Source organism: Dromiciops gliroides, chromosome 1 (assembly GCF_019393635.1).
Source record: "Dromiciops gliroides isolate mDroGli1 chromosome 1, mDroGli1.pri, whole genome shotgun sequence".
Taxonomy (NCBI): Eukaryota; Metazoa; Chordata; class Mammalia; order Microbiotheria; family Microbiotheriidae; genus Dromiciops; species Dromiciops gliroides.
Window position 1 is genome coordinate 561,942,273 of NC_057861.1, and position 25,312 is coordinate 561,967,584.

The following is a 25,312-nucleotide window of genomic DNA, read 5'->3' on the forward strand; positions in this document are numbered from 1 at the left end:
CATATGTAAAACTGATCTTTTCCAATCCAGTAGCCACTGTTGAATTTTCCAAATTTGCTGGCATATTGAGTGCAACATTTTAGCAGCATCATCTTTAAGGATTTTAAATACTTCAGCTAGAATTTAATCATCTCCACTAGCCTTATTGTTAGTAATGCTTCCTGAGGCCCACTTGACTTTATTCTCCAGAATGTCTGGCTCTCAATCAGTCACCATACCTTCATGGTCGTTGGTGATGTTAAGATCCTTCTTGTATAGTTTTGTATATTCTTGCCACCTCTTCTTAATCTCTTCAACTTCTTTTGAGTCCCTACCATCTTTTGTGTTTTATCATGTCTATTTTTGCATGAAATGTTCCCTCAATATCTCTAATCTTCTTGAAAAGATCTCTTGTCTTTACCATTCTGTTATTTTCTTTTATTTCTATGTGTTGCTCCTTTAAGAATATTTTCTTATCTTTCCTTACTATCCTCTGGAATTCTGCATTCAGTTGGGTATATCTTTCCCATTCTCCTTTCCCTTTTGCTTTCCTTCTTTCCTCAGCTATTTGTAAAACCTTATCAGACATCCATTTTGCTTTCTTGCTCTTGTTTTTCCTATGTTAGCATTCCAATCCCCTATGATAAATGTGATATATTTCTATGTTATTTCTAAAAGATATTGTAAGTCTTCACAGAACTCATCAACTTTGGCCTCTTCAGATACTCCAGTTCGCTCTTCTCATCCTTTTATTAACTATTAGGGCTACTCTATTTCTTCTAAGGAATTCTTGCCCACAGTCATTTATGTAATGATCACTTGAATTAAACTCACCCATTCCTTTCCTTGTAAATTCACTGATGCCCAAGATGTTTATGTTTAATATTTCCATGTCCTGTTTGACCACATCCAGCTTCTCTTGGTACATAGATCTTACTATCCAGGTTCCTATGCAATATTGGTCTTTACAGCATTGGGCTTTCCTTTCATCACTAGATACATACATAGCTGAGCTTGATTTCAGCTTTGACCCAGCCACTTCATTCTTTCTGGAGCTACTTTTAGTTGTCACCTTTTCTTCCCCAGTAACATGTTGGACACCTTCCTACCTGAGGGGCTCATATTCCAGTGTCATATCTTTTATCATTTTAATACTGTTAATAGGGTTTTCTTAGTAAAGATACTGGAGTGGTTTGCCATTTCTGTCTCCAGTGGATGACCTTTTGTCAGGACTATGACCTGTCTATCTTGAGTAGCTGTGCATGGCATAGCTCAAGCCCCTCTGCCATGCCAAGGCATTGATCCAGGAGGGGGTGATAATGAAATACAGAATATATATTATAATTGTGAAGGAATTCAGTGGGAAAGATAATCTTTGGGTTTATCACAGAAAGAAAAGGAGTGAAAAAGATAGTGGCATGAATGCCATTTTACTACTGTCCTTGGAGTTTTCTTGATAAAGATACTAGAGTGGTTTGCCATTTCTTTCTCCAGGGGATCACCTTCTGTCAGAACTCTCCACTATGACCTGTTCATCTTGGGTCACCTTGTATGGCACAATTCATAGTTTCATCAAGCTTTCAAGTCCCTCCACCGCAACAAGGCAAAATCCTTAAATGGCTGCCTATGGCCTACAAAGTAAAGTTCAGACTCTTTTGCCTAGAATTTAAAGCCCTTTATCCTCTGTGGCTCTCCTAATCCACCTCCATCTTAGACTAAGCTTCTACACCTGCTGTACTCTCTAGCTATACCGGACTACTCACTATCCCTCGTATGTCCCTAACATTTTCTTACTTCTCTGCCTCTTCTCACACAATTCCTTATACCTAGAATACCTTTTTCCTCTCTTATATCATAACCCAAATTCATCCTCCTCCAGTAAGCCTTCAATCCCCTCTCCAATAGAAAATAATCTTTTATTTTTCAAAGCAACGGGAAAGAGAATAAATAAGCATTTATATAAGACCTATTATGTACCAGGCACTGAGCTAAATGTTATCAAATATTTATCTTATTTGGTCCTCACAACAACCCTTCAAAGTAGGTGTTGTTAATCCTCAATTTGCAGTTAAGGAAACTGAGGCAAAAAGAGTCTAGTGACTTGCCCAGGGTCACATAGCTAGTAAGTGATTAAAGTCAGATTTGAATTCAGGTCTTCTTGACTCTAGGTCCAGCACTCTATCCAGTGTGCCACCTAGCTAAAGAAAAGTATTTTCTCTTTATGAAGGTAATATCTTTATCACATATTGTTTGGTACTAGAGTTATGTGTGCCCCAGCCAAGTTACTTAATCTCAGTTCCTTCATCAGTAAAATGGGAATAGTAACTACCTACCTCAAATGGTTTTTACAAGGATCAAATGAAATATGTTTGTGAAACTTACATTGCCATAGAAATGTTAGCCATTATTGTTATATGTCACAATCTCCATAGTAGACAGTGAGATCCATGAGGGAGTGACTATGTCTTATCTTTACATTGTATCCCCAGCCCTCCCATTCCCACCCAGCACAATACTCCGCAAACCGTAGTTATTAAATACACATTTTTTAAATTGTTCAGTTGATGCAAACTGAAACTGGAGTTAAAGCCTTGCTATTTGACTTGCATTTCTATTACTTGTCAACCTGGACCCAGCTGCAGTCTTAATTTGTGATGATGGGTCTATGATGAGTCTATTGGGGTTAATATTTTAAAATATATTTTTATAGGGCAGCTAGGTGGTGCATTGGATAAAGCACCGGCCCTGGATTCAGGAGTACATGAGTTCAAATTCAGGCTCAGACACTTGACACTTACTAGATGTGTGAACTTGGGCAAGTCGCTTAACCCCAATTGCCTCACCAAAAAATATATATATATATATTTTTATAACATCTATTTAAAAAATTTTTGAGTTCTGAATTTCCTACATTTCTTCCCTCTCCCACCCACTGAGAAAGCAAGATTATACATGTAAAGTCATGCAAAACATATTTATGTATTAACCATATTGTAAAAGAAAACACACATAGAAATCCCAAGAAAAATAAAGTAAAAAAAAGTATGTTTCAATATGCACTCAGAGTTCATCAGTTTTCTCTGTGGTCTTGGATCATTATCTTGATCAGAGTAGCTAAGTCTTTTGCAGTTGATTATCATTACAATATTGTTATTACTGTGTACAACATTCTCCTGGTTCTGTTCATGTCACTTTGTATCAGTTCATATAAATCATTATTGGGGTTAATCTAATAGTGAAGGATAGATAGGGTACCATCATACAGAAGTAGTGAGAAAATTAGCACAAAGCATAGAAAAAGACTGGTGCTAAGAAAATTCTAATGAATCCATGATGAAAAATGCACTCCACCTCCAGAGAAAGAACTGAAGGAGCTTGAATGTGGATCAAAGCATATTATTTTTCACTTTGTGTGTGTGGATTTTTTTTTGGCCTGTGTTTTCTTTCACAACATGACTAATATGGAAATACATTTTGCATGACTGCACATGTATAACCTATCGAAATACTTACCATCTCAAAGAGGAGAGAGGGGAAAGAGGAAGAGAACGAATTTGGAACTCAAAACAAATTTAAATGAATGTTAAAATTTATTTTTACAAGTAATTGGGGAAAATAAGATATTCTTTTTTTGTTTGTTTTTTCTTTCTTTTGGGGAGCTTTGGGGAGGTTTGCTAGAAAGTGTCAAGCATCTGAGGCCTGATTTGAACTCAGGTCCTCCTGAATCCAGGGCCAGTGCTTTATCCACTGCACCACCTAGCTGCTCCCCAAGATATTCTTTTTAAAAGACTGGTGATAAGTAGCAATTGCATTTCTCCCAGTCATGTGGGAATTGTATCTTTCCCAGTCATATTGAAATGTTTTTGATTTTTATCTTTTTAGAAACCATATTATGTTCACAAATGCAGTGCAAAAGGCAAGTTATTCTCATGAATTATAAAGATTCGCGTTTCAGATTCAGAGGAAGTACCAGAGGAACAGCAGATATATTGGAGCCAAGTATGTTAATTTCTAAGATGAGTTTCATTATTTAGAAGGGACTGATGGAGGAGGGAAGGTTATACTTCCTCACACAATATCATGTACAGTACATCTATCATGTATGAAGCATCTTTAGGATAAGATGCTACTTTGTAGATAGGGACTGGACCTATGATTTCACCAATGTACAGAATTCTGACATGAAGGAACTTCCTATGCCAATGCACAATGCAGTCATCATCTTCTCTGCAATTAATAGTCTTAGAGAGTTGTCTAAAGTAATAAGAGGTTAAGTCACTTGTCCGAGGTCACAGTCAGCATGTATTAGATATGAGGCTTGAAGCCAGGTCTTCATGGTTTCAAAACCCACTCTCTATCTACCATTCCAAGCTGCCTGTTGCTTTTTAGATAACTTTAGCCATAAAACAAACATATCTGTGATACTAATTTCTCTTCCATGGTACCAGGAACAGAAGGGGGTTTCATTGGTTCTAATATTTATTATCTCTATAACTGAAAGTCACAATTTAGGGGAAAAAAGTTAATTTGAGGAGTTGTAAAGAGCTTAACAACATGAATCCATCATGTTTAACTAGATTTTAGATACAGTCAGGAAAACAATTACTGAAGCCTGTCTTGGACACACATTGCCAAAAACTGCATGAGCCATTTGCTAACTAGAAACTGACTTTGAACCCAGAAATACCACTACTAGGTCTGTGTCCCAAAGAGATCATAGAAAAGGGAAAAGGAAAAAGGACCCACATGTACAAAAATATTTATAGCTGCTCTTCTTGTGGTGGCAAAGAATTGGAAATTGAGAGGATGCCCATCCTTTGGGGAATGGCTGAACAAGTTGTGGTATATGAATGTAATGGAATACTGTTGTGCTGTAAGAAATGATGAGCAGTCAGATTTCAGAAAACCTGAAAAGACTTACATGAACTGATCAAAGTGAAGTGAGCAGAAGCAAGGGAACTTTGTACACAGTATCAACAACATTGTGTGATAATCTACTGTGATAAACTTAGCTCTTCTCAGCAATACAATGATCCAAGACAATGCCAAAAGACTCATGATGGAAAATATTCTCCACATCCAGGAAAAGAACTATGGAGTCCGACTGTAGATTGAAGCATACTATTTTCCTTTTTGTTGTTGCTTTTTTTGGTCTTTGTTGTTTATTCTTTCTTGATTTTTTCCTTTTGTTGTTTTTCTCTTACATCATAACTAATGTGGAAATATGTTTAACATGACTGTAATATATAACCTATATCATATTATTTGATGGTTTCAGGAGGAGGGAGGGAAGGGAAAGTCAGAGAAAAATTTGGAATTCAAAAAATATTTTTACATGTAAATGGAAAAAAAGTTAAATAAATTTTTTAAAAAGAAACTTACTTCGAACTATCAAACGAGTGAAGGCTGAGGTGAAGAGGTTTCCTCCTATGTATCTGGCTGAGTAGACACCAGCATCCTGAGGCTGAGTATTCGGCACATTAACTTCTAGCATATCAGGTACTTCATGCTTAGGTACTGAGTGAATGAAAGATCCTGGGAAGAGAAGACCAGAACAATTTGGTAGAACACAAAATAGGCAGTAACTGTTATTTTTTCCTGGCTCCCCAATTGTTTGCTTTAGAAAAAAAAGTAATAATTCCACATGGCATCATGTTGTAGATATGGGAAAGAATGAGAATGTCAAGTCCGTTTATTTCTCTACCTAGAGTAGAGAAATGCTCCCTGCAATAATTTTTTTTAATTCTGATCTTAATATACATCAAGCCAGATGAGCATTTTCATATACAAAAGAGACCTGAAAAAAGGGATGGTGCAATACATTTATATTAGACTCTCCCTACCCTTGTTGTCACTTATTAATTCAATGACTTTAGTACCATTCTCTTCATTTTTTCCTCCTAATTTTATTTTTATAGTCTTCACTAATTATGTTGGTAACCCTTTAAAACAACCTGACTACATCTAATTCTTCAACCTACCCTACTCCAGTTAACTTCTCCATTCCACTTCAGTACTAACAACATGTGTTTTCCCATGATACTGACTTTTAATATCCTCTCATACACCACAACTTTTCCTTATCTTCTTTCATAAATCAAACACACACACACACACTAAGCCTACTCTTTTTCTAATTATGACCTCTGGTCAATTACAGTATCCCCAATTTTCCTATTTCTAGGTTCTTTAGTTTCACTTGCTCAATATCCAGCCCTGGCCATATTGTCTATTATACTATTGTTTACTAGCTATGGTCTTAGAATCTTTTGTCCCCAAAATGTCACCATTTGTAACCTAAAAATCTTCATTCCATCTCGGTTTTTAATGACTTTCCCCCCATGCCCCTCACATGCTTCTTTGGTTTCTGTTTATTACTTATGTAATATTGCATACTATAGCTACCCGTTTTATTGACTCCTTCCTGCTAGACGATAAGCTCCAGGAAGGCAGATAGCCACATATAAAACTTTGTACTTCCTCCAGCACAGTACTCTCCATAAGTAGGTGCTGAATAAATTAAATTCTTTATGAACAAATTTTTAATGAATTTGAAACTATTTTTGACAGAATTAAATGCTACCTCTTCCCTATTTGCTTTATCACTAGGGAATATGGAGGGATCATTGTTCTAAATAAACATTAGTTCAAAACTAAAGCCTTATTTTGTCATAAATCAAAAGATTCATGCAAACACCTTAAACACCTGTCTTTTATAATTTCTCTCCTTCTTCCCTGTATTCTCAGACAATCTTCTTCCTTGTCGATAGTAACCCTTCCACCGGTACCCTTCATCAAATCTCTTCTAAAACTTTACTTTGTCAGTCAACTCCTTTTTCTTTTTCTCTTTCTCTTCACTTTGCTTCATCTTTGTTTTCTCTTTTTATGTAGATTGTCTCTCTTTTTAAAAGTATTTGTTGGGCAGCTAGATGGTGCAGTGGATAAAGCCCAACCCTGAATTCAGGAGGACCTGAGTTCAAATCCAGATTCAGACATTTGATGATTACTAGTTGTATGACCCTGGGTGAGTCACTTAACCCTCATTGCCCCACCAAAAAATAAATAAATAAAAATAAAGTATATGTTATATTTAACACAGTACTTCTAACACTGCCTGCTTGAATGGTTCCTTCTGAACTTCCTTGTTCTCTGCTCTCTTCTGGTATTTCTAAAGTATTTCATTGTCACTCGTTTCTTTCTTTTTCTTTTTGCTCTTTTTGTACTTTCCCTACAACTCTCCCCTTTGAAAAATAAAAACCTCAGCAATAAAGTATACTAATGTAAAAGGAAACAAAGATGTGTGGTCTAAGGATATGAACAACCATTTCTCAAAAGAATAATAACATTAGCAATCATATGAAAGGTCACTCCAATTTACTAATAAATGGCAACCACAGAGCAAAACCTATCTAAAGTTTTACTTCACATCTAGGGAATTGACAGAGATGAAAAAAATTCAAAATAATCGATGTTGGGAGGTTGTTGAAAGACAGACTCACTAATACATTGTTACATTAGAACTAGAGTTGGTCTGACCATTCTACAAAACCATCTTGAATGATTCTAGGAATATGACTAAAATATCCATACCTTTTGGCTCAGAGATTTCAGTATTAGACATATACCCTTCCAAGGAGGTTGATGACAAAAGAAAAACCCTATATAAATAATAGCAATGCTTTTTGTAGAATTAAAGAATTGAAATCAAAGTACAGTAAATGTCCATTAGTATAATGGCTAAACACATTGTGGTACATGAATGTTATATAATATGCTTGTGATGTAAGAAAAGATGAATATCAAAAATACAGAGAGGGGCAGCTAGGTAGCGCAGGTGGATAGAGCACCAGCCCTGGATTCAGGAGGGACCTGAGTTCAAATCCGCCCTCAGACACTTGACACTTACTAGCTGTGTGACCCTGGGCAAGTCATTTAAACCCTCATTGCCCTGCAAAAAAAGCAAAAACAAAAAAAAAATACAGAGAAACATGGGAAGATTTATATGAACTGATGTAAGAGAAGTAAACAAACCCAGGAAAACAATGAACTACAGTATACTATAACAGTGTAAATGGAAAGAACAACAGAAATAAGACAAGTGAAACTGAATATTATGAAATAATAATGAACAAGCTTGGTCCAAAAAAGAGATAAGAAAATATATATCCCTCCTTTTCATAAAGTTTGGAGGGGAGAAGATTATGGATGTGAAACTCTACCAGATTTTGTTCATATGTTGGTTAGTTTAACCAAACTGTGGGGTTTTCCCTCTTTTTTTATTCTTTGTCATGAGATGCAGGAGGAGGAAGGAAAAGGATATATTGAGAAATATATGATGTAAAAATAGAAAAAATCAATAATATTTAAAGAGAAGTTGTTTTAAATTATTATTGTTTTGCCTTCTAAATTGGGCTTCTAGAAAAAAAATATATTTCAAACTCTGAATTTAAAGATTTATTTTAACATTGATAATTAAGCCCTAAGGTATGCTTTTCCTGCATCCACTTCTTGTCTGAAATAGCAGGCAGTATTGCATTTCGGGGAAAAAATGGTGTTCTCACCACTATGAAGTCAGAAGTAAATTCTAAAAATTTCTTTGATACTCTCATGGATGTATGATCACACTAAATGTGGTTATTCCACACAGTGCAGATCACAACCTATCCATACCTTCTTAACCCATATGATTCTTGTCCTTTTCTTTAAACAAAATTTTGATAGAGGGTCTACCTATAGTGTTAAAAGCTTTTCTCTGCTTTTCTTAATAAGTTGGAGATATAAACACAGTACTGTGACTGCCTATCACATTGTCTCACATTTTTAATGTACATCTGATCCACCTTCTTTTCTAGTCATGCTTCTCTTTGATGATTTTTTTTTGTATGTGCACATCCTCCTTGGTAATATATTGTAACATATTGATACCCACCATGTATCTTTCCATCACCTTTGCATCATTAGTATTTTTGGCTCTTCTTATATTGCAGTGCTCCATATAGCATGACCAGAATACTTTTAAGGTTAAAAAAAAAAAGATGGATCTTTGTAGCAGAAAGTAGCTTGGTAGGGGCAGCTAGGTGGGGAAGTGGATAGAGCACTGACTCTGGATTCAGGAGGACATGAGTTCAAATCCAGCCTCAGACACTTTACACTTACTAGCTGTGTGACCCTTGGCAAGTCACTTAACCCCAATTGCCTCACCAAAAAACAAACAAACAAAAACAAAAACAAAAAAAAAGAAAGAAAGTAGCTTGGTGTGATTGAACAGACTGCAATATAGGGGCAGCTAGATGGCATAGTGGATAAAGCACTGGGCTGGGATTCAGGAGGACCTGAGTTCAAGTCCAGCCTCAGACACTTGACACTTACTAGCTGCGTGACCCTGGGCAAGTCACTTAACCCTCATTGCCCTGTTAAAAAAAAAAGACTGCATACAGATTCTACTGTGACAGCTTATGATGTTAATTTCTTAGTGTTCTAATGTAGAAAAAAATGCTGACTAGTTCTACCAAACCACATATGAAAAAGGCAATGGATTGTGTGGGGGGGTCCAATATCCAATCTGGTGAAGTAAAGATTTAATCATCAGAAGGTTTGTCACAGTGCTATTTTGGGGTTTTAGTTTGTTCTGTTTTTGTTTTGCCCAGAGTAACCCACAAAATAGAATTGAAAGTACTACTTACCATTTTTGTAAATTACTGCATCTTCTTCCTTTATTAACACCTTTTTGAAGGAAATATTCACATAGTCTCCCTTGTTCACAGTCATAGTTAAAGTGTCAGGAAGGAAGGAAGCTTCAACAACAACCAAAAAAGGTAGCAAAATTAATTTCATGTTTACTCCAGACAAAGAACATTTGAACTTTCAGTCTCAGTTATACTATATGAGTAATTCCAAGATTTAAATCATTGGGCTCATTTGTATGAAGTGAAGTATCTGATAAATAATCCTCATTCTGGTCTCTCAGGTCATTGGGTGTAGAGCAGGGCATTAAAAATGCTAAAACAATCACCCACTTGTGTGACCTTAAGGAAGTCACTTATCTCCTTCATCCCATTTACAATGGAAAGGCAATCATTCTTAGCACTTTAACTGCTTCTCACATTTGTGAGGATAGACTAAGAAAACAATTTATAGTTATTTTGCCCTTTGTAAATCTAAGACGTGCTTTGAGTCACTTTTTCCATTGGTGGAGAAGGATCTCTACTGTGATCCAAGAATACTGATTTGCTTGGTTCTCCTTGTGACCACAGGACAATGGCTGGGGTGGAGGTGCAAGCTGTGACCATGAAAGAAGGCAAATCCAATAGATGTCCTCCTCACTTTGAGGTTACTTGTGATTATTAGAAAGAGCAAATCTAGACACTGGGAGATGTTTAAAAAACTGAAAAGAGTCCTAAGATTATGCTTCTTCCCCAGTGTTAATGAAGGCAAGCTTCACTTAGCCAGCCATATCAGTTTCTCTTTGCTAATTTATGACCCAATACTGGTTTCATGAGAAACCTATCTGGGCTATTTAATTTTCATTGGTACTTTCTATGTGCTTTGTTTAAATTATCTGTTCTTTTGTATGAATGTTGTTTAGTTTACTGTGGGACTTTTTCCTCTTCACATTGTATTCTAGAAAGGAACCTAGATTCCCTAATGAGCTCAGCTCCAATATATTTTTAACTTGGTAACTTTTAAGTATGGCTAACTTTGTATTATGTGAGACCTGTATTCATGGGTAGGCAGGTTCAACCAAATCAGGGTTTTGGCCAAATCAATGTTCAAATGCTGCCTTTCTTCCTTCATGGCTTCTTTTTTTTTGCTAAGCATTTCTTCCTAAGAACCTCCAACCACCTGCAATAGTGCCTAAAAATTTCCTAAGTATTAATGTGAAGCTGATATTTCTGCTATAAGTTTATATATATATATATGTTATATATAAGTTTATATATAACTTACGTGTGTGTGTGTGTGTGTGTGTGTGTGTATCATAAGATCACAGAATGTTAGAGCTCAAAGGGACCTTAGAGATAGGTCATCAACACCCAAAGGAGAAAACAAGCTAAGAGAGATGAAACTGAAACACACATGTTGACTTGACTGTAGTCTTAAACTCAGGTTTCTCAATTTCTAATTCCATGTCCTTTCCACTATATTCAGCTGCTATTGCACAACTATTCTTTAGGAATTGTAGAAAAAATAACCAATGGTTATAAATTTTTAAATCTAATTATCATTTTCCAATAGATGATACAGTAATTTAAGTATAATTGAATTTTCTAGAAGATGATTCAGTTATAAGAAAAAATCCTTAATTTCTCTGTGTTTTAAGTATTTCCAGCATTATATTGAATGCTAGCATTTATTTAAGTGTCACAAGGAGTAGAGACAGCCAGGTTGTACAGTGGATAGAGCACTAAATATGAAGTCAGGGAAGATCTGAGTTCAAATACAGCCTCAGACAGTTTTCTGTGTGACCCCGGGCAAGTCACATAACCTCTCTCTGCCTCAGTTTCTCAATTATAAAATGGGAGTCATAATAGCACCTGCCTCATAGGGTTATTGTAAGGATCAAATGAGATAATATTTGTAAAATGCTTAGTTAGCGTAGTCCTGGCACATAGAGGGAGCTTAATAAATGTGTGTTTTCTTCTCTCTCCCTTCCTACAAGTACAAAAACCAATTCTACAATTCTGCCAAAGTAACCTGTGATTCAGACAATATCACTTTCTGGAATATGGAATATGGATTTAGACATGTTTGGGACTCTGACACATAAATCTTGAATTCCAAATTATTACAGGATCATAGATTTAGAGTTGAGAGGGACCTTAGAGGTTATTTCATCCAACTCCCCCAGAGACAAAAGAACTAAAAGATTTGCCCATAGTAACACAGTAAGTATATGAGGTGGGGGCTTAAAACCCAGGTCTTTTTTTATTTTTTTTTCAGAGCATTTGTTTTGTTTTATTTTATTTATTTTATTAAGCATTTATTATGTACCAGGCACTGTGCTAATTTCCATGGATCTAAATACAAGCAAAAACACAAAAAACGAAAGATAGTCCCTATCCTCAAGAAGCTTTCATTTTAAAACTTTACGCAGCTCTGCCTCACTTAAATCCAATTCACTCTTAAGTCAAGACATCACCCTCATATTATTGTTGGTCCTCTTTGAGAACCAACAACAACATTCTAAAAGGTTATATAGGGTGTACCAAAAATGTTAGTGTAGTTTTAAGCTATAAAAGCTATTTGATAAAGCTAAGCTTTAATAGTTTAAAACTGCACTAAGGCTTTTGGGACACTCTGTGTAAGGCTATCACCATGCAGTTGTTCCCATGTCTTCTTGACTCCAAGTCCAGCACTCTATCTACTGTGCCATGCTGACCCTTATCAAGGGTTGAACACCGTTAACTATTGTGATGAGAGACACTAAATGTCTAAGCCAATTTAAGACAATTTGGCATATGAATATTTCAAATGGATTTTCATGAGCAATATTCAGAATTCAGAATATTCATGTGTTATTCTTTATATGCTGTCATAATATTAGTTAATGTGCTCTGAGTTATCTATAGTATTTTACTACGTAGATATGTAAAGGTATCTTCTCAGAGGTTTTCCTCTATACCTGGTATACACCATTGCCCACCTTTATGCACTCTTTTATCATTGAACTGGTACATCATACACAATAAGTGATATATTAATTAACAAATGAATGAGTTGATTTAGAATGACCCTGAGAACTGTTATTATCCTCTTTTTACATTTGAAGAAATTTATGTAGAGGTTAAGTGACTTGCCCAAGGTCACAAAGCTAATAAATGTTTGAGGCCATATCTGGACTCAAGTTTTCTTAACTCTAAGCCTAGAACTCTATCTACTGTGTGTGCTACCTAGATGCTTCCTGGTAATAACTGTGTGACTTTGGACAAATAAATTTATTGCTCCAGGATTTGGTGCCTTCATTTCCAAAATGGACTACATGATTTCTAAAATTCCTATTTGCTGTAAAATTCTACGATTCTAGGATGGAACATATAAGGGACCCAATTCTCACTTGTAGTTCAATTATTAGAGGAGACTAAATTATTGTGTTAACTAATGACCAGTCAAGGAATCAGGAAAGTCAGTTATCTGTGACATTTCTGGGCTTTTTTTTTTTTCATTAAAGCAGTAGTTATATAACTCCCAGATTTTCTTCACTGAGACTGTGGAAACTTTAGCATAGCTTTTTTACACAAGCCAAACCAAGGTGACAGATGTGAGGGGGAAAAATAGAGCTGAATTTTCAACTGTGATAGCTTTGGCACACCTAACATCCCTTTGCTCAACCTCTTTTCCTTCTCGGCCTGGTGCTGAATAGCTGCATTCCTGGGAATTTCTGGTGTGCCTTTTTCCCACTCACCCTGATGTCATTTAGAGGTGAATATGCTATAGTCTTATAGAAAGATCTTGACCAAGCACCCTGATGTACCCAAAAGAATAATACACAGTGTCCCAAAAGTCTTAGTGAAATTTTAAGCTATTACATTTTTATATACTATATGGAGAAAAAACAAACAAATGAAAATATAGTCCTCTATCTCATATTTATGTACAATTGATGATTTTCCTTTGCAAGAACAGTTGATGTGTGAATTCATGATGGTCTAGGTGGACCTGGGGCAGCTAGGTGGTGCAGTGGATAAAGCACTGGCCCTGGATTCAGGAAGACCTGAGTTCAAATCCAGTCTCAGCCACTTGACGCTTACTAGCTGTGTGACCATGGGCAAGTCACTTAACTCTCATTGCCCCACCCAAAAAAAAAATAGTTGGACCTGATCTAACTATCGTTTGAAATCCATTACCTTGCTGCCGCATCTTCATTGTTCGTATCCTTATGGACTCTCCTCGGACTTTCCCTTCACAGTAGTAGGCCCCATTGATCTTGCTAGCTTTTTCCCTCTTCCACACAACTTTTTTAGCCCATTCTCTAGATTCATCTTGAGTAACTTCCAGGGGCTCCTGGTGCTGATTCATTAGGGCTTCAAAGTCTCTTCCTATAGTGATGAGTTCATGAGGACGCCAGCCTGTGGCTATACAGGTGAGGGATGTTTCACCATCAGAGACAAGGGGCAAGGAATTGATCAGGATAAGATCCATTGCAGCTTCCACTTTCCCTAGAGGGAAAAAGGAGGTGGAATGAGATGAAATAGTGTTTGAAACGTAATTATCAAATATTTAGGGTTTACTTTCTCATGGTATCTATGGAGTTGCCCATATTTGAATAATACCTATAAAGGCAGTTGGTTTGATATTTTGGTATCAATGATATACCAATTATTGCCAGGTGAATAAGTTACTTCTGCTAAGTAAATCAGACACTTAGGCAATTAATAAATGCTCTTTGGTTGAGATTCCGCAGACAATGCACAGTACCATTGCACCTGAAAAGTCTACATGACCTCTAAGTTATATGAGTCCATATGATGTAAGCATTTACTTTCTTAAAATCCTTCTCTTTTATTGTTAATAGAGTAAATAGAAACTATTTCTTGTTTTATCCATCCTTTAAAAGGAGAAATAGTAGGTCTAAGGAAAGCCTAGATTTACCCATGATTAGTCCTGACCTCAGGGTATATTATACTTATTATATATATTATTATATGATATATATTAGTATATTATACTTAGAAGACAGAATCATAGAACTCCAAAATATATAGTGTAATAGAATAGGATAGAACAGAATACAATACAAAATGCTGTGATGTAATGTAACATAATATAACATCAAATAACAACATACAACAATATAATAAATAAGAGACATATGTGAATACAAACTGATTCAATTAAGTACTTGCTTTTTAATCACTTTCAATGGGTAAGGAAGATAGCCAGTTCAATAATAAAAACATTTACCTCTGAACCTGTTTTAAATTTTCTAATTCATCAAATGGATATGGGAGAGGATGAGTAATAAGTGATAATGCTGTTTGCAAAATGTCATATGAAAACAAGTTTTCAAACAAATAGTTTTGTCAGAATGTTTTATGTTTTCATTCAAATCCACAAAGCTCCTGCAGTATATATCTGTTTTCTATTAATGCTAGGTTTGCTCCTGTCAAAGGTGGTAATTTCATCCCCTCTACTATATAGTGGGAAAGATGACAGAGCCCCTGTTTAAGAGTGCTATAACATCACAGTTTTCATGGGGGTCCACTCGACTGAGCACATAGTTGGCCAAAGTGGGAAGGGGTAAGCATAGTACTAAAAAAGGGCTGGAATTATTTTCCATTCTCTGACTCTGACCGTGCCCTGTTCCAATGCCTTTTGCCTGCTAATGTCACCTACATCTTCCAAATCTAAAGGGCATTGTAGGGAAAGGGGAAAATGGGAAAGGAAGGATAAAAGAGGAAAGTAGGAGTGTCTCCAGAACAGGTTGTACATACTCAAAAGTGGCAATGGGGAACAAAAACTTCTGAAATGAGGAAAAGATGACTGCTTTCTTTTTATTTCTACATTAAGTACTATCTCAGCTTAAAAGACACCTCGGCTTTTTCACCCTCATTCATCTATGGATTTCTTCAAAGAGAAGATCTTTAAAATTAAGGAAATACCACTAGCTGTGTGACCCTGGGCAAGTCACTTAACCCCAATTGCCTCACTTAAAAAAAAAAAGTAAGGAAATACTACATTTCTGTAAACTTAGGTGTGATCCGACTCTGGCACCAAAGTGAACTGAATAGTATGCCCAGACTCTGGGAATTACCCAAAGTGCCTTATATAGAAATGGATCTATTTAATGTTGTTAGATAGTAACACAAAAGACTGAGTACTGTTTAAAATAAGTTAATTATTAATATGTCCCCCACAATATTCCTATTCCAATGTCTCATTGTGGCATTAAGATGACCTTGGAATCCTGGAGGCTTTGCCACTGATGCATAAGCACTGAGAGGTTCTACTGAAAGACTTCAAGCAGGATCCCAGTGACAGATGGCATCTAGTATTTGAGGGCCATTCTAGCTAATAGATCAAGGGTTGACCTTGACAAGGTGATTAATTCCTTTGGCCATGCACATTCACATGCACATACATTTGTAACACTTAGGTGGCTCCTAGGGCTTATACAACAAAGCAAGGGTCTTCTGTGTGTTAATGATAGGTTAGAAGGAAGTCCTCTAGCCAAAACACCTATAATAAATCAAAGATTTATCACAGGATGATTCCCATCTGTACTCTCCTACCCCAGGGAGACTCTGAAAATATGACTCTGGGGGATCCATTCCAGGGTTAACTGACTTGTCCAGGGTCATAGAGCTATGAAATGTCTGAGGCCAGATCTGAACTCAGGAAAATGAGTCTTCCTGACTCTGAGGACAGCACTCTATTCACTGTGCCATCTACCTGCCCTAAAAGCATAGGAAAGAGAAAAGTAAATGAAAGAAAGGATAACTCTTATTTGGGAGCAACTAGAGAAAATTTCAATAAGGAAGTGGTATTTGAACTGAGCCTCAAAGGCAGGATTTCAAGAGGTAGAGATGTATGTTTGATGTCTGTTATGAGTATTGAGGGCAGATAATTCAATAAGTTTCAGGCCTGGCACTCTATCCACTGCAGCACCTAATTTCCAGATGACAATGGGAAATTTCAATAATGCAAAGGGATGAAGTATGAAATAAGCCTAGAAAAATAGTTTTGAGCCATATTGTTGGTGACCTTCAATACCAAGCTAAGGAATTTATTTGGTAGATAAAAAGGAACCACTGAAACTTACTGAACAGGGCAATGATGTTATTAGCTTTGTGAATTAAATAGATTATTTTGCCAAAAGACTAAAGGATGGTTTTAAGAGGATAGAGACTGGAGTCAGGGTCTAGACAATAGAGTTGACCTGTGGTAGCAGTGATCATAGAAGAATGCAAGGCACAGATGTAAGAGATACTGTGGAGCTAGAATGAATAGGACTAGGCAATTGATTATTTGGGGTCAGGGAGAAGAAAAAGTTTAAAATGCCTTTAAGGTTTTGTGTCTGAGTGCCTAGGAGGATGGCAGTACAGTAAACAGAAATACAAAACTTAGGAGGAGACACAGGTTTCTGAGGATTTTAATTGTAGACATGTTGTATTTAAGGTACTCTAGGACATCTAAGTAGTGATGTCCTACAGACAAATGAAAATGAATGGAAATCTAAGCTATTGATAGTCATATAAAAATGCTCTAAATAACTAATAATTAGAGGAATGAAAATTAAAACAACTCTGAGGTCTCACCTCACACCTATCAGATTTACTAAGTTCACAAAAAAAGGAAAATGAAAAAGGTTGGAGGGTTTGGGGAAAACAGGATCCTTAGTGGAGCTGTGCCAAAAGGCTATTAAACTCTGCATACCACTACTAGGTCTATATCCCAAAGAGATTAAAGAAAGAGGAAAAGGACCCATATACACAAAAATAGTTATAGCATAATTTATGCTATAATTTTTTGTGGTAGCAAAGAATTGGACACTAAGGATTGCTCATAAATGGGGGAATAGCTGGACAAACTATGGTATAGCTTGTGATAGAATGTGATAGAATACTATTATGCTATAAGAAAGGCTGAGGGGGCGGCTAGGTGGCGCAGTGGATAAAGCACCGGCCCTGGATTCGGGAGTACCTGAGTTCAAATCCGGCCTCAGACACTTGACACTTACTAGCTGTGTGACCCTGGGCAAGTCACTTAACCCCCATTGCCCTGCGAAAAAAACACAAAAACAAAACAAAACAGAAAGGATGAAGGGGGTGGTTTCAGAAAAACCTGGGAAGACTTATTAAATTAATACAGAGTGAAGTGAACCAAGCCAGGAAAACAGTTTCTACAATAACAACAATATTGTAAGAATAAACAAATCAGGGGGCAGCTAGGTGGTGCAGCGGATAGAGCACTGGCCCTGGAATCAGGAGTACCTGAGTTCAAATCCGACCTCAGACACTTAACACTTACTAGCTGTGTGACCCTGGGCAAGTCACTTATACCCCAATTGCCTCACTAAAATAAATAAATAAATAAATAAATAAAATAAAATCAGAAAGACTTAGAAACTCTGATCGGCACAAGGCCAAGCACAATTCCAAAGGATTTATCATGAAATATACTTCAAATGGAGAAATGATGGACTCAGAGTACAGATCAAAGGATATTTTTTCTTTCCTCTTGTTTTAATTGGACATAATTAATGCAGGAATCTGTTTGACATGGTTATACATAATTGTAATGGGTCTTGTTTTTCTTACCTTCTTAATTGACAGGGGATGGTAAGAAAGGAAAGGAATTTGGAACTGGAAATAAAATAAAATTGAGATGGGGGAGGGGGGAAAAGAAAATGATGAATGAGACCTCAAGAGAAAGAGATCAGAGTTGGCAATAGCATGTGGAAGTTGATCATAGAGGTGAAACTGCAGAACTGACAAGATTGTCAAGGAATAGAGTATATAGAAAGAAAAGAAGAGGGGTGAGGATAAAACTTTAGGGAATCCCATCATCTATGGAAGGGGAAATGAAAGAGAAAAAAGAGGAAAAAGAGATGCAGAGGGGGCAGCTAGGTGGCGCAGTGGATAAAGCACCAGCCCTGGATTCAGGAGGACCTGAGTTTAAATCTGGCCTCAGACACTTGACACTAGCTGTGTGACCATGGGCAAGTCACTTAACCCTTATTGCCTGCCCCACCCCCCAAAAAAAGAGATGCAGAATCAGAATAGCTAGCTGTCCTGATGTAGCCCAAAAGAGGAAAGAGTTTCAAGAAAGAAGAGGTGGTCAAATGTATCAAATGATGTAGAGAGTTTAATGAAGATATGGGCCGACAAAGGTCATTAAATATTGTGATAAGAATTTGGAAGTCATTCTAAGCCTTTGAGAAGGCAATTTCACTAGAGTAACGAGGGAATAAATCATATTGGAATGGGTTGAAGAGTGAGCACATCATGAGTATGTGAATAAAGAAGAAATTTGGTCTAGACCAATATCTCATACCATATACCAGGATAAGCTCCAAATGGGCACATGAATTAGACATAAAGGATAATAATCATAAACAAATTTGAGGAGAAAGGAATAAATTACCTTTCACACCTATGGACAGGGGGAAAGTTCATGAACAAACAAGGGGTAGAGAGGATCACAAAAGATAAAATGGATCATTTTGATTACATGAAATTAAAAAGGATTTGCACAAACAAAACCAATCAGGTTAAAATTACAAGGAATTTGGTATCACCACCATATTTGTGTCATAAAACGGATTTGGTAGAACTCCTTCACCTATTTTTCCAAATAATTTGTATAATATTGGAATTAATTGTTCTTTAAATGTTTGGTAAAATTCACCCGTAAACCCATCTGGCCCTGGGGATTTCTTCTTAGGGAGTTCATTAATGGCTTGTTCAATTTCTTTTTCTAATATGGGTTTATTTAAGGATTTTATTTCTTCTTCAGTTAACCTGGGCAGTTTGTATTTTTGTAAATATTCATCCATTTCACTTAGATTGTCAAATTTATTGGCATACAGTGGGGCAAAATAATTCCTAATTATTGATTTAATTTCCACTTCATTGATGGTAACATCACCCTTTTCATTTTTGATACTGGTAATTTGGTTTTCTTCTTTCTTTTTTTTAAAATCAAATTAACCAATATTTTATCTATTTTATTGTTTTTTTTTTCATAAAACCAGCTCTTAGTTTCATTGATTAATTCTACAGTTTTTTTGCTTTCAATCTTATTAATTTCTCCTTTAATTTTCAGGATCTCTAATTTAGTATCTAATTGGGGATTTCTAATTTGTTCTTTTTCTAGCTTTTTAAGTTGCATGCCAGGCAAAGCAAAAACAGAGAAAGAAAATTATAGACCAATTTCCCTAATGAATATTGATGCTAAAATCTTAAATATGATATTAGCAAGGAGATTACAGCAAGTGATCACCAGAATAATACACTATGACCAGGTGGGATTTATACCAGGAACGCAGGGCTGGTTCAACATTAGGAAAACTATTAACATAATCAACCACATCAATAAGAAAACCAACCAAAATCATATGATTATCTCAATAGATGCAGAGAAAGCTTTTGACAAAATACAACACCCATTCCTAATAAAAACACTAGAGAGTTTAGGAATAGGTGGAGCTTTCCTTAAAATAATAAACAGTATCTACCTAAAGCCATCAGCAAGTATTATATGCAATGGAGATAAATTAGAGGCCTTCCCAATAAGATCAGGGGTGAAACAGGGATGTCCATTATCACCCCTATTATTTAATATTGTACTAGAAATGTTAGCTTTAGCAATCAGAGAAGAAAAAGGAATTAAAGGAATTAGAATAGGCAAGGAGGAAACAAAACTATCACTCTTTGCAGATGATATGATGGTATGTTTAAAGAATCCTAGGGAATCAACTCAAAAATTACTTGAAACAATGAACAACTTTAGCAAAGTATCAGGATATAAAATAAATCCACATAAATCATCAGCATTTCTATACATGACCAACAAAGTCCACCAGCAAGACATAGAAAGAGAAATTCCATTTAAAGTAATGGTAGATAATATAAAATATTTGGGAGTCTACTTGCCAAGACAAACCCAGGAACTCTATGAACACAACTACCAAACACTCTTCACATAAATCAAATCAGATCTAAATAATTGGAAAGATATCAATTGCTCATGGATAGGCAGAGCTAATATAGTAAAAATGACAATACTACCTAAATTAATTGACTTATTCAGTGCCATACTAATCAGACTACCTAAAAATTATTTTATAGAGCTAGAAAAAAATAATAACAAAATTCATCTGGAAAAACAAAAAATCAAGAATATCCAGGGAAATAATGAAAAAAAATTCACAGGAAGGTAGGTTAGCAGTCCCAAACCTGGAGCTTTACTATAAAGCAGCAGTCATCAAAACTATCTGGCACTGGCTAAGAAATAGAGTGGAGGATCAATGGAATAGGCTAGGCACAGGAAACACAGTAGTAAATGACACTAGTAATGTAGTGTTTGATAAACCCAAAGACTCCAGCTTCTGGGATAGGAACTCAGTATTTGAAAAAACTGCTGGGAAAACTGGAAGATAGTTTGGCAGAAATTAGGCATAGACCAACATCTTACACATTATACTAAAATAAGGTCAAAATGGATACATGATTTAGACATGAGGTGATACCATAGGTAAAGTAGGAGAGAAAGGAATAGTCTACCTATCAGATCTTTGGAAAGGAAAACAGTTTATGACCAAACAAGAGATAGAGTATATTATAAAATGCAAAATGGATGGTTTTGATTACATTAAATTAAAAAAATTTTGTACAAACAGAAACAATGCATCCAAAATTAGAAGGGAGGCAGAAAGCTCGGAAACAATCTTTATGGCCAGTACTTCTGATAAAGGCCTCATTTCTAAAATATATACGTAACTAAATCAAATTTATAAGAATCCAAGTCATTTCCCAATTGAGAAATGGTCAAAGGATATGAACAGGCAGTTTTCTGATGAAGAAACCAAAGCTATCTATTCCCACATGAAAAAAATGCTGTAAATTTCTAATGATTAGATGCAAATTAAAACAACTCTGAGGTACCATCTGACACCTATCAGATTGGCTAAAATGACAAAAAAGGAAAATAATAAATGTTGGAGAAGCTGTGGAAAAATTAGAACACTAATGCATTGTTGTTGGAGCTGTGAACTGCTCCAACCATTCTGGAGAGCAATTTGGAATTATACCCAAAGGGCGATAAAGCTGTACATACCCAGCAATACCACTTTTGGGTCTTTTGCCCAAAGAAATCATGGAAAAGGGAAAGGGACCCACATGTACAAAAATATTTATAGCTGCTCTTTATGTGGTGGCAAGGAATTGGAAGTTGAGGGGATGCCCATCAATTGGGGAATGGCTGGACAAGTTGTGGTGTATGAATACAATGGAATACTATCGTGCTGTAAGAAACGATGAGCAGGAGGAGTTCAGAGAAACCTGGAGGGTCTTGTGTGGGCTGATGATGAGTGAGATGAGCAGAACCAGAAGAACATTGTACACAGTATCATCAACATTGTGTGTTGATCTACTGTGATGGATTAGATTCTTCTCACCAATGCAATGGTACAGAAGAGTTCCAGGGGACTCATGATGGAAGAGGATCTCCAAATCCAGGAAAAAAAAAAAAACTGTGGTGTATAGATGCTGAATGAACCATACTACTTCTTTTGTTTTTGGTACTGATGTTTTTCTATTTTGAGGTTTGTCGTCATTGCTCTGATTTTTCTCTTATAACATGACTAAGGCAGAAATATGTTTAATGTTATTATGTATGTGTGTATATATATGTATATATATATATACACACATATATATATGTATATGTGTGTGTGTATATATATATATATATATATATAACACCTATATCAGATTACCTGCTGTCTAGGGGAGGGGGGAGGGAGGGGAGGGAGGGAGAAAAATCTGAAATTGAAGAGCTTGTATAAACAAAAGTTAAGAACTATCTTTATATGTAACGGGAAAATAAATAAAATACTTTATTAACTTTTTTAAAAATTACAAGGGAAATAGGTAACCAAGGAAAAAAATCTTTGCATCAAGTTTCTCTGATAAAAAACAACACCCATGTCCATGTTATATAAGGAACTGATTTTATTTTATAAAAACTAGAGCCAGCACCCAGTAGATAAATGCTCAAAGGATATGACCAAGCAGTTTTCAAAGGAAGAAACCCAACCTATTAATTACCATATGAAAAGATGTTCTAAACCATTAACAATAAGAGAACTGCAAATTATAGCAACTTTTATGTTTTATGTCACACCCATCACATTGGCAAAGATGACAAAGAAGAAAAATAATAACTGTCCTATGAAAGGACACATATTCTAATATACTGTTGTTGGAACTATGAATTAATCTAGGCATTCTTGGAATCTAGTTGAAACTATACCCCCCCCCCAAAAATTACTAAGTTGTGCATACCCTTTGACCCAATGATAACATTTTGAAATATATATTCAATAGATCAAGAAAAGATGTGAAGGGCCCATATATGCAAATATATTCATAACAGTATATTTTGACTTAGCAAATAACTGAAAAGAAAGCAGGTGATTTGGGGAAATGATTAAATAAATTATATGTGAATACAATGGAGCGATGTAAATGGCCAACCACAACTCCAGAAGACTGATGATGAAACATGTTCCCATCTCCTGACTAAGAGATAACAGATTAGAGCCTCAGAATGTTTGAGGCTCAGAATGTTTTGAATAACTACATTTTGTTATATGGAAGAACCTTTTTGGTAAGAAAGATGGAAGAGTAGTAGGAAATAAATGGTGGCATTATCAAGAAAAAGAAAGAAAAGCATATCATTTAATCATTAAAAATAAATGGAAGAGGGGGCAGCCAGGTGGCGCAGTGGATAGAGGACCCACTCTGGATTCAGGAGGACCTGAGTTCAAATCCAGCCTCAGACACTTGACACTTACTAGCTGTGTGACCCTGGGCAAGTCACTTAACCCTCATTTCCCCCACAAAAAAAAAAAAAAAATGGAAGAGAACAGGACATTCAAAACGGATCACAGACCTGCATGGCATTATTGGAATGGCAATGTTAAATTGTATATATTGAAATATAACAAACTTTTGAAATAGTTTCAAACTACAATAAATAATTGAAAAATCCAGTAGTTTTTTTAAAATATGTAATGGATATTCATAGCTTCAAAAGCAGAGCTCTCTTTTTCTCTCTTTTGTATAAGGAAATATTTCATATTGTTGCTATTTGTCAGGTTCATAATAACAAAAAAAATTTTTTTTTAAACAGAAACTTTGATACCAGAAGGTTAGGTCATCAACATGTAGTAGAAGTAATTTCTCCCTAGATCTTCTCCATGCTGGCTACACTGAGTTTATTCTTTTCCTAAAAGGTAAAAAAAGCTATCTGCAAGACAACTCATTCAGAGGACTAAAGCCAAAGCCATCCATATGGCTTTCTAGTTGTTTAAAGACATCAAGAGGCCAGTGCACTGAAGGGTCAGGGCACAGTCCCATTTCCATAGAATTCACCACCCCTTCCTAATCAAATGAGTTTCTGTATGGAGATAAGAAGGGTTGACTCTACCTGAGCTAGTGCTGTATCCTGGAAGAGTATCCTTTCCATGCAATGGCTCCTTTTGTTTACTGTTAAATGGTCTATGAGTGTCTCATTTCATTCCAATCTCAAACCTGAACTACCAGACTGGTCTGTCAGGGCTACTCCACAACAACAGGGATGCCAAAGTTAGTAATAATGATGGTAGGACAGAGTTTGGATAAAGAGACTGTGAACTGAGGGCTGAAGTCATTGATAAATGTGAGGGCGTATTTGAGATTGTGCTTAGAGAGTGTTGAAAAAGGGGAGAATATTATATAGAGAAATCACATAGACCTAAAAACAGCAAAGGTTACTAAATAATGCTAATAGATTAATGATGTAGAAAGATGGGAGGAGTATGACACTGTATGAGAACTATTTATTGGCTTACAATGGAAAAGAAATTCTATTAGAAACAGTGAAAGATTAATAAGTTTTCTTGTGCAAAATGATAAATATGGTAATGTTTTGCATAATCATACATGTATAACCCATATATGATTGTTTGCTGTCCCAGGGAAGGGGAGGGACGGAAAGAGGGATAAAAATTGGAACCCACAATTATAAATAAATATGTTTATTATTTAAAAAATAAAAGCAAAAAAAGAAACAGTGAAAGAGAATTGAAGGGAGAAGATATAACCATATGTTAAGGAGTATAGCTGAGCTAGATGGAGGTGAGAGAATGAGAGGAAATACTAGGAAGAAGTGTTTACATCTACAGGGAAGAAGGAAGCAAGAGTTTGGGTGATAAATGTGTTGAACAATAACTTACTTAGGAGTGACTGCCAATCTGCATCAGTGGAGGGATTTCTATACTGGGAAGGGGAGTGCTACAAAATCTTGTTTTTAGGAGAATTTATAGAAACTTATGAGTCCCAAGGTTCCAACTACATTGTCGTGGTACTTGTAGTTATCTCCTATATTTGTTATTTAATTATACCCCCACACACACCTACATATACCATATTGTTTTAAACTTGCATACTTTGTTGTATCTCTCTCCTTTAAACTAGTAATAGGGAATAATGGTGAGAGAAGCTTCTAATGAAAATATCATTTTTTTTAAAAAAAGAAAATACCATGCCAGATGTAATTCCTCAATATTGGCAAGGAAAATGAATAGTTTTTTGTTTTTTTTAAGTCAGCTTTGGAGTGAGGTCCAGAG

General features: G+C 35.9%; 1 protein-coding gene across 1 annotated transcript in view; it reads right to left on the reverse strand.

The window, feature by feature from the left end:
- Positions 1-25,312, reverse strand: part of TEK (TEK receptor tyrosine kinase) — a 144,639-nt gene that overhangs the window by 83,311 nt on the left and 36,016 nt on the right. The window contains 3 exon segments of the mRNA XM_043979761.1: positions 5,362-5,514; positions 9,663-9,773; positions 13,824-14,135. Coding sequence (XP_043835696.1) covers positions 5,362-5,514; positions 9,663-9,773; positions 13,824-14,135 — 576 coding nt within the window.